Source organism: Staurois parvus, unplaced genomic scaffold (genome assembly GCF_062004578.1).
Source record: "Staurois parvus isolate SC_StPar_1 unplaced genomic scaffold, SC_StPar_1.0 ptg000136l, whole genome shotgun sequence".
NCBI classification, from domain to species: domain Eukaryota; kingdom Metazoa; phylum Chordata; class Amphibia; order Anura; family Ranidae; genus Staurois; species Staurois parvus.
The window spans coordinates 8,574,447-8,588,728 of record NW_028317932.1 but is presented as its reverse complement, the minus strand read 5'-3'; the positions used below and the strand labels follow the sequence as shown (position 1 = coordinate 8,588,728).

Here is a 14,282-nt window from a genome sequence, read left to right as displayed (position 1 = left end):
TTTATGTCTACAGTATATTTTTGACAATACTGACACACGGGCAGAATCCTAAAAATATTGAAGCACCTCCACTCAAGCATATATCTTAGCTTCGTTCAATAGCATATTTTATATGTGGTAAATGTTAATTCTGTTTTACTTGGCTGAAACAAAATGTATGCACAAAACAATTTTTACCATTTCCTGTTTCACTTGTTTCAAGAATAAAGATCTACTAATGTAAAAATAAACAGGGACTGTGGCTTTTTTATCAGTATGTACCAAGGGTGGCCCGATCAAAGCTTTCCAACTGTTACACAGGAAGACACACTGAAAATAGAAAAAAAAATCTAAAGTCATATAGTCAAAATATTATTTGCAGATTTGCTGCACTATGAACATTTTCATAATATTATTCCAATACATTCCAGAATGCACACAGTGGTTTGTGGCTACCCTTAAGATCACAGACCAAGACAGAAGACCAAGAGATTTCACATTTTGAACCCTAAATCTATAGTTTGGAATACATTATACTTCAAATTTAAGAGGAGTGGAAACATTGACTTTGGCTGTCCAGTTCATGAAGAGTGAAGAAGTAGTAAGGAATCAGGTTGGTATATTTGTTAGGCGACATGCTTCAAATTGCTGGCTGTTGTTCACATATGCAGAATAACCTACAGTATCTACATTGTGTTATGAATAAGGATACTAACTTTCCTAGTTTAAAGCTCAATGCCAAAGCTGTAATGGGGAAAAATTAGTAAAGAAGCAGAAAATGTTCGCTGTGTAAAGTATTGAATAATGTTCATCTGAAAACGTAATAGGATGGATTATTGCCTGTACATAATTATATTATTGAAGTGATCACTGTCTATTTCTTTAGTAAATTAACCCTATAAATGTCACATTGTTCATATTCTCATTTGTTACTGCTTTCTTTCCCTACACTTTTCTCGGTAATTCTGTATCTAATATGACTTACAATATATTTCAAATCAATATTTTGTCGATTTGTGGACAAAATAGAGTCACTATCCAAGAGCAAAAAATATTTTTTTTATTTGATATCCTGTCCTTCTCAGCAATATCTTGTCAATGAAAAAAAATCTTGTCCTTCTTTAGCAAAATCTCCATAATTCTAATTCTCATTTATGTTTATCAGTATGCTGTATTGCCACATTTGCACACATGACATTGATATTTATTTTGTTTGTGTAATTTTGTTTTAAAAATTGGAGAAATAAATTTTGCGTATCTATCTATCTATCTATCTATCTATCTATCTATCTATCTATCTATCTATCTATCTATCTATCTCTGCATCAGTCTCTCACATTTCAAAATTACTAAAGGAGTAGGTACTGTTTTCACACCAAAGCGTACATTTTTCAAGTTTACAAGTGATATACAAGTGATATACTTTTTTGTCGTAGCTCAGTGATCTCTAGAAACTTAACTTGTATAGCAACTGAAACAGTATATACATTTGTTCACTATATGTTGCATAAAACGTTTACTAAAAACACACTCTTCAAAAAAGTTCATAAAGCCAATCATGAGCAAGGAAAAGAAAAAAAATAAAACATCTTGCATGTGATCGAACCTCATTCACTAAACTCAGTGAACATACACTTTACAAAGTCAACATACGGTAATTTTTTGATCCCTTTGGAAAATTGCAACAATAGTATTTTATTAATAGCTCCATGTATATTATAATAACAGTGACCCTAAAAGTCATTTTTAAATATGTTTGTAGTCCTTTGTCTGCTCACACTAAAACTGGAGAGTGCAAAATCTGGTGCAGCTGTGCATGGTAGCCAATCAGCTTCTAACCACACCTTGTTCAATTAGGCTTTGACAAATAAATATGAAGGCTGATTGGTTTCTATGCAGAACTGGACCAGGTTTTACACTCTCCAGTTTTACTAAATGAACCTCAGTGTATTAAATTTAATGTCATTTAAAAGGAAGGTAACTTTAAATAGGTACCAGTATATTTATTCTTCTATAATGTGTTCAGTGTAAATTCAGTAAAATGAAGGTGTCAGTATATTCTGCTAAAGTAGAAGATGTGTAGACAAGGTTTCCAGCAGCAAGCCAAGACTTAACACACAGCATCAGATACTATAGGCACATTTTACACAAGGTAAGTAACGCAAATGTTTCACATTTTAAAAGATTCCCTTATGGTGAAAATTTAAAAGGTCTGGGGGCCTTAAACTGGATAATCATTTCAATCTAATTTTACAATCTCTGTACTATTACCTTCAGATTTATAAAAATTGTAAGGCATACTAAACAAGGGTGTTCAGTCGAGAAATCCTTTGACATTGGTAGACCTACAGGAGACTGTACAATTAGGTTGTACTATGTTTGGGCAACTTTATAATTTGTTTGAATTGGGGCTCTATAACTTTTACAGTATGTATGCCCCAGACTGATCTCCCCATAAATACTTAAAGTGTATTTATAGCCATTTGTTTTTTAGTTTTGGATAGAGCAGGGAAGAGTTAAACCCCACCAGGGTAATTTTTAGTTTATTTTTTTGTTTGTGTTGGGAATATTTCCCTTCACATTCAGACCCAGAGATGCATATTAGAAGAAATCCCCCAAAGTGAGGGAAATTCCCTTCTTAGTTATCACCAGAACAGGTGTTCCCTCAGGAAGAGTTCCTTTACTCTTGCTCTGGATACAACTCAACAATTGTGGATTTCCCCTCAATTTTCTTTCTCAGTGATAATTGTCAACAGTGCATATAGACGGGGACACTGACAGCAATAACAACTTAAGGCTCTAAACCAAGGATCTCCAAACTTTCTAAACATAGGGCCAGTTTACTGTTCATCAGACTTTCGGGGGGCCGGACTGTGGCCATTGGGAGTAGAAATTGTCTCGGCATCAGTAGGGGGAAACAACACATCTTTGGTATTAGGGGTAGGAATAGCGCCCGTTCATTGGTGTAAGTGGGAGGAATAGTGCCCAATTGTTGGTGTCAGTGGGAGGAATAGTACACAGTTGTGTCAGTGGGAGGAATAGTGCCCCATCATTGGTGTCAGATTGAGGAATAGTGTCCTATTGTTGGTGTCAGTGGGGGGAAATGGTGCCCCATCATTGGTATCAGTGGGAGGATTAGTGCCCCATCATTAGTGTAAGTGGGTGGAAGGAATAGTGCCCTGTAGTTGGTCAATGAGAAAATAGTGCCTCACTGTTGATGTCAGTAGCAGTAATTATGCCCCATTGTTGGTGGGAGGTAAGGAATAGTGCCTTGTATCAGTGGGAGGAAAAGTGCCCCGGGGGCCATATAAAGACAAGCAAAGGGCCACAGTTTGGAGACCACTGCTCTAAACCTTCTCTACTTAATCCAAAATGAAAAAAAAAAAATAGGTTTTGCATAGAGATACACTTTCATTGGCATTTGTTATCTGATTTGTCACTAAGTAATAAGCTTACTGTGCTTTGCACACTATTAGTATTAAAAAAAACTTTATAGTATCCGATCCGTGATAAGTTGTCAATTTTCTTGTATCTTGAAGATATGTTTTTTCCAGGTCAACCTTCAACTTTGAAAGATAGTGATAGTGAAAGTGTTGCTTTCATGTGTATTTATATAATAAATAGAACATTTGTCAAATTGAAGATAATGTTTTACCTGCTAACCCTAGCCTGCCCTGTGGGGCTAACTATGGTCATACTACCTTTGGATCTATATGTTGCTTCCTAAATATCAGTACATGAAGATTCTTCAAAGGGTGGCTGCTAATGGGCAAGACCAGTGCAGAAGAGCTCATACAGCGTGATCCAACTCCTGTGGTATACATTTGCAATCTTCACAATACTTTTTTTTCAGTAAATATGAGATGCATTCAAAGCCATCCAATGTAAAGTAGATCTAGAACCATTACGTTTTTTCTTAAATACAGTTGGTGGTGGTTAAACTGCAATTTGGTTTATTTTAGCCGTCTATATTTCAGTCGGGAAATTTCCATTCACCTCCTGTCATGGAGGCACAATTGGAAGTGGGAGGACATCTATCTAAAGTAAGGGGAAGTCCCCTCTTTGACAGCTCTCACTAGAACAGTTATCCCCATCAAACAATTTCCAATCCCCTTCTCTCCTGATGGGAATGGTCACCAAGACAAACGGAAGGGATGAATCTACCAAATGGTGACACCAAACGGGTTTATTTACTGAAGCCGAAGAGTGCAAAATCAGGCTCATTTCTGCATTGAAACCTATCAGCTTCTAATCTCTGCTTGTTCAATTAAGCTTTGGCAATAAAACTTGGAAGCTGATTGGTTCCTATGCAGATGTGAGTCTGATTTTTCACTCACCAGCTTTAGTAAATAAACCCCCAAGTCCTAATGTTTAATTGTCATTTAAAGAAGCATTTCTGCTATTTGCTAATAAAGATGCTGTTTCACTTTTACAGTTTGGAACACCATTTGACAATCATGACTGAAGGTGAAACAGACATAGCAGAGCATTCAGATAATACTGGTAAGCATGTAGTGATTTCTTTTATAGTAAAGTACTATTAAGGCTTTATGTGGGAGTGTGGCCAAGATGGCGACCTGAGCGGTTGCACTTGCCGGAGCTCTGCTGGACTTATCCTGCATTTATCCTGTTTTCCTGCATAGACTAACTCCCTTTCTCCTCTGATGCCCTGCCGAAAGTCTGGGACACCTGCTAGTAGGGGTAAGAGGCTCCATTTTCCACCACTGGAGGAGGCTGTTGCCCCAACTCCTGGCGGCCGTGTGGCATTGTGTGCTCAGCTCTGTCACAACATGGCATCACAAACTGAGCCTGAGGACCTGTCTGACGTGATGGCAGCGATTGCCTCCTGCCAGACTGCCTTAACATCTAAAATAGAGGCAGTACAGTTGGATGTGGGCTTGATGCGGCAGGACTTTGATAAGCTCCGTTCCCGTATCTCTACGGCGGAGCAGAGGCTTGGCCTGGCAGAGGACTTGATTACTGATCACACTACTACCCTTCGCTCCTTGCAAACGAAGGTCAAGGCCCTGGAATACAAGGCGGAGGATGCAGAGAATTGGAACTGGTGGATCAGTATCCGCATTGTGGGCCTGGCGGAGGGGGCGGAGGGCACTGCTCCGGCAGTGTTTATTGAGGATTTGCTACGGACTCTGCTTCATGCTGCCCAGTTCTCTCCTTAATACATTGTGGAGAGGGTGCATCGCGTCCCACCCAAACCTGGTCTGCCGGGGTCCCCACCTCGCACTTTTATCCTGCGGTTCCTCAACTTTTGTGACAGGGATGAAGTTTTGCTGGTGGCCCGCCTACAGGGGGAGCTTGCTTACCAGAATGGCAAATTACTCCTTTTCACGGATTATTCGGTGGAAACACAAAGGTTGCGCAGATCATTTGACCAGGTGAAGGCAACTATGTGGAATAGTGGTATCCATTACAGTGTCCTGTATCCTGCTCGTTTGCGTGTTCAGGATGGGGAGACAACTCAATTTTTCATCTCGCCACATGAAACCTCTGCGTGGCTAGACATCTTACCACCTCATCACTGATTCTTGGCCCTGCAAGTGTTATACTACTCCCCATCATGGTGTATCCTTGTGAATGTGCCTTTGTTGCCAGAAATTGGGTGTCTCTGTTATGTACTCTGATTTGTGTTCCTTCAATCTTTTTTGCACCTGTTGTGCCTGTTTCTTGTTGGAACAGTAACTTAAGAATGGGCCCCTGATTTTTCAGGTGAACTTTGCTATGCTTTAAAACTTTTTAATATATGCCTCGGTGCACAAGAACTGGTTATCCGGATGTTCTGCTATATGTTGATATACCTCACCCTATGTTTTGCTGTTACAACTCCGTGCTGGTTGCTTGGGCCTACTACCCTGGATTGGTTCCTGGACTTTATGTCATTAGTATCCATTGGCTGAGGTTGGACCATCAAGTCCGTTCTACTGTTTGTGCCACGCCTGCGTAGACTCCTCTTCGTTCTTCATGCAGCAGGGGAATCTTTTCATTGTTTTTGGACCACTGGCAAGTCTTCTGATCTTTTTCCATATGACTGCTCCAGCATCTCCTATATTGCTCCAGTATTCCTTTTTTTTTTGCATTTGAGCCAGTCCCTCTGGCTCACACCTCCTCTTTTTGTGTTTTGGTCTGTATAGACTGTTTTGGGGACCAAGGCATCACTGTGTTGGGGTTGGTGGTGTGGGGTGGGTCATTCGTCCTTTGTTTTTTTGACAGGTGGGTTTACAGGGCGGGTGTGTTGGAGGTTGTTTCCCCTCTTTGTTTATTGTTTTTCATGCGTGCTTTGTTTGTTACCTATTTGTACGACATGGTTTATGTATTTCTGTTTTGTCCCCAGTCTATTTCTCCGTCCACTGTTTTCCTTTGTGTAGCCTGCTATCCGGGTCCGGCGCTGAGGAAATGAGGATCCCATCATGGCTTTCTCCTGTTTACTATTACTTTTGGCCTTACAGATGTCTCAAGTGACAATTGTCTCCTGGAATGTCAAGGGTCTTAACTCCACGGTCTTTAGTTTTTAGGTTTCTCCAGAAGTTCAGCCCCCATGTCTGTATCCTGCAAGAAACCCACCTGTTGTGCTCTAAAATTATGAGTCTTCAGAGGCCTTGGTTGGGTGCCCATTACCATGCCACTTATTCTAACTATGCTCATGGGGTGAGTATCCTCATTCGTAGATCTCTTCTGTTTCAGGTCCTTGGCATTCGCATTGACCCGGATGGTAGGTTTGTCCTGGTGCATGCCTGAATCTATGACAGGGAATTAGCACTGGTGGGACTGTATTTACCCCCTCCCACCTCTGTTCAGTTTTTGAATACTATTATGAAATTGATTGTAACTTATAACACGAACAATGTGCTACTGCTGAGTGATTTTAATATGGTCACTTGCCTGGATCTGGATGCACGTACCGACTCGATCTTCCCCCGATTTACTGTGTTGGTCCTCTACTTTTGCCCTTACAGATGTTTGGCTTCATCATTACCCTTCAGGACAGAAATATACTTGTACAGGACCCTTTCCAGGATAGATCTTGCATTTCCATCTCCATCGGTCCTGCAGTGGGTTGACGCAGTTAAGATATTACCTCGTGGGGTGTCTGATCATGCTCCCTTATCCTTGACCTTATCATTTTCCTCACCTCCTGAGTGCTGGGTGTGGCGGCTTTCCAGATTCTGGGCAATGGATGAACAGTTGCAGGAACCTCTTACTGCATCTATTTGTAATTATTGGGTTTTGAATTAAGAATCTACTTCTCCCCTGGTGTTGTAGGAGTTTTTCAAGGCTTGGATAAGAGGGGAGTATATTTCTAGCATCTCTGCTCTCCAAAAGGAGGCAGCCTGCTCTTTGGAGACTCTGGAGGAGGAGGCGCCAGGCCTGGAGGAGACATATGTTGCTGCCCCTGACCGGACCCGCTATGCAGCTTGGCGTCGAGCCCTGTGCCAGCTGGCTACCTATAGAATTGCACAAACCAAAAAGGCTATGCTCTCTTCTGCCCTGCATGTGTTCAAATATGGTGACAAAAATGGTAGGCTGCTTGCGTGGTTGGCTAGGGATAGATCCCCAATGTTGCCCATTGGTTCTATTCGGGATGCTGCGGGTCATGTTCTTTTTGCATCGGACTCTATCAACACTCGCTTTTTGGATTTCTATAGAGACCTTTATTCCTCTCAGCTATCCTTTTCTTCCTCTGACCTGTCTGCCTTCTTAGACTCTGTTTCTCTTCCCTGTTTGGCTGTATCGGACAGGGAGGCTTTGTAGGCGGATATTTCTCTTGAGAAGGTGCAGGAGGCGATTGGGTGGCTGCAGGGCGGTAAGACCCCTGGGGCAGATGGACTCCCCGTGGAGTTCTATTCTCAATTTTCCAAACTGTTGGCCCCCGACTGCTGGCTCTGTTTTCTGAATTCTCGTCCCTTGAGTCACTGCCTGTATCTATGGAAGAGGCTCTTATTGTCTTGATTCCTGAGCCTGGTAAGGACTTGCAGGATTGTGCCTCATATTGTCCTATTTCCCTATTGAACATGGACGCCAAAATGTTTGCGAAGATCCTCACCACACGTCTGTCCAAGGTCATTGAAGATCTAGTTAATGTGGATCAGATGGAGTTCATGCTGGGTAAGGGAACGGACATTAATATTAGGCGCCTTTTTCTGAACCTTTCTGTTTCCCACATTGGTTCTGGCTGTAGGGTCATTGTATCTCTTGACGCTGAAAAACTGTTTTATTCAGTGGAGTGGATTTACCATTGGGAGTTCCTTCGGTGCTTCGGCTTTGGTCCAAAATGTCTACATTGCCTTCGACTGTTGTATAGATCACCCAGGGCGCGGGTCCGTACCAATGACAGACTGTCGGAATCCTTTCTGCTTCACCGGGGCATGCATTAGGGCTGTCCACTATCTCCAGGCCTGTTTGCTCTGACCTTGGAGCCCTTAGCAGTATTGACTAGGGAGTCTTCGGAGGTTTGGGGGTTGCGGTTGGGGCCCTTGGAAGAGAAAATATCCCTGTACGCTGACGATGCCTTATTATACCTTAATGATGCTGGTCAGTCTCTTTTGGTAGTGCTTCATATATTTGACCATTACAGATCTTTCTCCGGGATTCAGATCAACTGGTTCAAATTGATTCTTTTCCCTCTTGATGCCCATGCCTCTGAATCTGCATGTTTTTCGCCGTTACGTTGGATTGACGAATTTCGGTACCTTGGTGTTCAGGTGACTAGGGATCTTTCTGGGTATCTGGCCTTTAACCTTTATCCTCTTCTTCTGTCACTCAAAGCACAATGCTCTGCTTGGGCTGATCTTCCCCTGAATTTACTTGGCCGTATTAACCTCCTCAAATTGATTTCTCTACCTAAATTTAATTATGTTTTTTGGAATTGCCCTGTTTGAATTCCCCCTTCTTTTTTCACTGATTTCGATAGGTGGGTTGGTTCGTTTATCTGGCATGATTCTCTTTCTCGGCTGGCGAAGTCCACTGTTTGGCTTCCTCCTAGACTGGGGGGCTGGCACTACCATATTTTCGAATATATTTTTGGGCGGCGATATTGGTATCTGTTCGTTGGTGGTGCATGGGTTCCAGATCTAACGCAGCGGTGTGTTTGGAGCAGCTTCCTTGGGCTCCCTGGTGGATCTGCGTACTTTTATGTATAGGAGACAGAGGGCATATGATGGGGTGCCGGAGCCTACGCGCACTATGTGGAGGATTTGGGTGGTGGCCCAACGTCATTTTGTGTCGCCTGGTCAATGGTCTCCGGGTCAACCACTCTGGGGTAACCCTTCTCTTCCTCAATTCTATACCATTCCTGACCCTCTAATTTGGGCTAGATATGGGGTTAAGACCTTGGCTGATATTATGCCACAGGGGGCTTTTCTACCCTTTTCCCTGCTTTCCATTACTTTTAGACTGCCGCCTCATATGTTATTTAGGTACCTCCAACTGAGACACGCTGCAAGGGCTCAATTTGAGCGGACACCTCCCCTTCTCCAGACTGACCCGGTTGAGGAACTGATGTCTTTGCCGCTTTTGGCGAAGCCTCTCTTGGATCTATATGGAGCGCTTCTTCATTTTCAATCTCCTAGGCTTGAGCATGTGTGGGACAGCTGGCCGATGATATTCCAACCTTGAACAGAGAGGACTGGGAGGACTGGAAAGGGGTCCTAAGTTGGTCATCTCTTCCAGAGATAAAATTATTCAAGTAAAATTCCTTCACAGAGTCTATACACCTCAGAGGCTTCATGCAATTTACCCTGCCCGGGACCCTGTTTATCCCCGTTGTCGTGTGCAGCCAGGGTCCTTTTTTCACATGTTTTGGTCATGCCCCATAATTTTAGCCTATTGTTCTGAGATTTTTGCTGAAAGTAACCTCAGGTTGCACTTGACATTACTTCTCTCGTCAGAATTGGCCCTATTTGGCATTCATGAGGACGAACGGTGGTCCCATCACGCTAAGCTTCTATTTCTTACCCTCTGTTTTATGCTAAAAGAGAGATCTTGATCAATTGGACTTCCCTGGACCCTCCGCAGTTATCGACTTGGGAGGCGTGGATGGACACCACTTTACCCATGTATAGACTTACATACATTAATCAGGGTTGTCTTGAAAGTATGACAAGGTGTGGGCTCCATGGTTAGCTGGGTAGTGCCTTTTCTCCTCTTCCTCTGTATCCCCCCTCCCCCCCTTTCCCTTTTTCCCTTTTTTTCTTCTCCTCTCCCACTGCCCCCCTTTTCTTTTCTTTTCTTTCTTTTTCTTTCTCTTCTTTTTTATTTTGGAGGGGGGGGGGGATTTTCCATTGCTCTTGATTGTTGTATGTATTCTGTACAATGCTAATGTGTGACATCCTACTCAACTTTGTTATTTCCTTTTCGGTGTTACAATATATGGATGAATGGTGTCTATTTATTGTTTCTCTCTATTTCATTCTGCTGTGAATTGTGTTTTGTATTGCATCCTGTTGTTTTTGTACCAATGTTGTATTGTCTGTTTGGTCAATAAAGCACTCCGTTGCTGTTAAATAAAAAATAAGGCATTATGCATTTCTTGAGCAGAGCAATCCCTAACAAGAGGCTCAGGAGGCAAATGTCATTCTCAGGTACCCTTGGTGTTGCTCAACAAGAAGTCTTGACATGCTCAGTATCTGTCTAGTGAAACATCTACTGCACTGTACACTTCTCAAAAGCATAAACACAGGAGAAGTTTATCTAATCTATATACAATCATCGGCCACTTTATTAGGTACACCAGGTTGGACCCCCTTTTGCCTCCAGAACTGCTTTAGTTCTTCATGGCATAGATTCAACAAGGTGTTGGAAACATTCCTCAGAGATTTGGTCCACATTGACATGAGTTACTGTTGCCTTTCTATCATCTTGAACCAGTCTGCCCATTCTCCTCTGACCTCTGACATCAACATGGCATTTTCGTCCACACAACTGCCACTCACTGGATATTTTCTCTTTTTTTGACCATTCTCTGTAAACCTTAGATAGTTGTGTGTGAAAATCCCAGTAGATCTGCAGTTTTTTAAATACTCAGGCCACCCGTCTGGTCGTACCAGTAACTATGCTACATTCAAAGTCACTTAAATCTCCTTTCTTCCCCATTCTGATGCTCAGTTTGAACTTCAATAAGTAATTTTCACTACCTCTAGATGCCTAAATGCATTGAGTTACTGCCATGTGATTGGCTGATTAGCAATTTGTGTTACCAAGCAATTGAACAGATATACCCAATGAAGTGACCAGTAATTTTGTTGGGGATTCATATACCTTTATTAACATTTAATACATTATTCTGCACTTTTTCAGATTAACTGAACCAAACTTGTATAATCTGCATGTGAAGATGGCAAAAACTGGAGAACTGTAATAAAGCATTTTGCAAAGGAAAAGACTTGAAAACTGAGCATTTAGGATACCTATATTGGGAACTTCTGAATACGGCACCTGTTTGTCTGTCTTGTCTGTCATTGTGATCATCTGTCTTGTGAAATACGTTTGAAGATCAGGCATTTTGATTTGCAGCATGCTTGTTGCAGACCAAAGATTGATAGGGATGTCACTAGATCAGCATGATACCCAGACAATTGACATTTTCAGAAGTACAAGTCAGCAATGGCAGCTTCCATATTTTTTAGTACAAGTTTCATTTGAAGTCTCCATTGTATCTTCATTAATATTTAAGGCATACCTAAATCCCAAAACAAAAATGTAATATATTGCAGCTTATCAGTTATTAGATTTAGTGGGTGTATTTGTATTCTTCTGTTGTGAATAAAACACTTCCTGTCCCTGTATGTCTACACTCACCTTTCCATTGTATCTATGGGGACAGCCATGGTTGTAACACACATGCTGGGCTTCAAAATGTTGAGCTTTGTTCATCATGGTTACATAATGGATTGATGGGATTAGCAGTTTACACACACACACAATTTACATATCAACTTTTGTTTTGGAGGTCAGGTTTTTAGGAGGTCACTTGAAAACACAATGACTCATGCACGAATGGGAAAGTTTAAAGTGTTGGGTGAAAAATACATTTCTTGTGGGGAAGTTTGTGCAAAAGTCCTTGAAAAAGATAAGAAAACAGCACATTATGTGGTTAATTTACCGAACACAATTAGTCCTTTCACTTTAAAAGGGAATTTACCCTAGAGCTTAGTGAATGTGGATCCCAATCATGTTCAGCAAAAGTAAAAAAAAAAAGAAGCATATTGAATTGTCTGTGATTGGATGATGGAAGTCAGTCAAGCTTCACCTCATTCACTACACTAAGGGAACATTTCCTTATAAAGTGGTCACGGTGCACCATGAAGTCACTTCCAGTGCATGTTCTCTGGCTACCGAAGAGGTCCATCCTGCTCCTCTCATCCCTCTTGTAGGGTTTTCTCCATACTGCTGGCCTTGGACACCTGTACACCATCTATTGTGGCTCTCTCACCTTCCATCTATAGAGCTCACCATCCAGGCTCTCTATTGATATGTCTACTAAACAGTAAGCCGCTCCCATCATTCCTTCAGTCTATGGTTTGCACCGATCCCTGTATGACATCCATTCATGGATACATCCTGATGGTGATTCTTGCTTTTATTGCTTCATTAAACTGTTTTACATTGTCTGCTGGTCATGCACATTATTGTTTTTTATGCAGGACATTCGTCATGAGCACTCTGATATTTTATGTTTTTCTTTTGGTGTTGGATTAGAGCATTAGTGCCTAGTAATTTCTTTATCCCTGTAAAGTAAGCATCCTATTTTCCTTTAGTAAATGAACCCCTGAGTGAAGATTAGGTGTTTCAATTGCTGGTGCTGTTTCCGTCTGTTGCAAGAGGCTTTTTCCATGTCCAAAAGAAGAAAAGAATGTCAACAGTAAGACACAAGTTTACAGTTTGCCATACACAAAGCAAATTTCTGAAAAGAAAAGAAATCTGCACCATGCCTATAATATCCAGTTCCTAGCTGCAGTCACTCAGACACATAAAGTGTTAAACCAATTGGAAGAAAAATGTGACAGTGCTGTGAAAAGACATTCAATAAATAAAATGCCGTAAGTAAAATAGAATGAACCTCAATTTATACCCAGTTCTAAAAATGTATCAATAATAAACCCTATATATATACAAATGCAGTGGTGTTCATCAATTAATCACTTCACAAAAGTGCATCATAGATTCATTACAAATGAAAAAAATCATCAAAAGATGACCCTCCAAAAATAGATAAATATGTAGTAAAATTCCACGTAAAATAACCTAAATTTCTTGTGTATAAAGTTCATCAATCAATGAATAGTGCCAAAAGTTCATATATCAAACTAAAGTGATACTAAAAAGTACTGGTCAGGCTTCCCCAGCCTTGTTTAGAGCTGCACAACCTTATATGCATTGGTGGTCGAATTTTTCAAGTTCTGGTTCCATCCATCCACCCTTGCTCTGGGTCATAGAGTGCAGGAGAGATCGTTTCTGGTTCTACTAAAGTGATACTAAACCCAGGACCCTGCATTCACTCTGGTCTCCCACAGAAATGGAAATGCATTTATTTTAATAAATATAAACTGCTAAATACCTTTTCTCATCAACAGTTAGGGCAGTCTTAAGACATCTATCAGAGTTCAGCAGAGCACTGGTTAAAGCTTGTAGGATGAGTTTTCTTTCTGCTCCAGGAGGATGCAGAACCCCTGACCTCTATCTGGACAGTGCTGATTAGCCCTTTGCTGATCACATGCACTCTTCCAAGAAAAAAAAAAAATCTCTCTGGCAATACACACCAAATTGAGCATGTGTAGCGTGACTCCACACGATATGTCTTATCAGGAGATAAGAGGGGGACACTGGAAGAAGGGAAGGATCAGAGAAGTCAGGATCAAACAGCCTTTTTACACAATGCAGAGGATTAACCCCTTAGGATCCACATTGAGTATAACAAGCATGCTTTACTGCATATGCAGACTGATTTTACTGTTGTGGGTTTAGTAACACTTTAAAGTATCTTATGTGCCAAAAATCATTTAAAAAAAATCATGAAATTAAAGTTCATACATCAAAATAAAGTGTCTAGTGCTGATAAATCTTCAAACCACATCCACCTTAAAAAGTGCTGCTGTGCTCATGGTGCAAAAAGTCCCTAATGATCACAATAAATTGAAATGTGTAGGACGGGGCCAGATTGGAGTGACATAATCCCATTATGTGCCTGTGCACTCACAGCCTGTGATGCGGCTGGAGCTGACAGTGCTACTGAGAGTCTAAGAATGTTTTACCTAGTGTCAGGTGGAGATACTCATCTGCATTAGTACAAT

The 14,282-nt window shown here is 41.3% G+C and overlaps 1 protein-coding gene across 2 annotated transcripts in view; it reads left to right on the top strand.

Moving 5' to 3' along the window:
• The first annotated feature begins 395 nt into the window (after positions 1-395).
• The window catches only part of LOC149465937 (ATP-dependent translocase ABCB1-like), a 97,393-nt gene continuing 83,506 nt past the window's right edge, over positions 396-14,282 (top strand). The window contains exons 1-2 of one of the 2 annotated variants that reach the window (XM_089673163.1): positions 396-592; positions 4,415-4,482. In XM_089673163.1, coding sequence (XP_089529289.1) covers positions 4,437-4,482 — 46 coding nt within the window. In that variant the 5' untranslated portion in view covers positions 396-592; positions 4,415-4,436. Of the gene's footprint in view, positions 593-4,414; positions 4,483-12,746; positions 12,854-14,282 lie in introns of those variants that run through there. The other variant, XM_089673164.1, reaches the window with a different exon arrangement.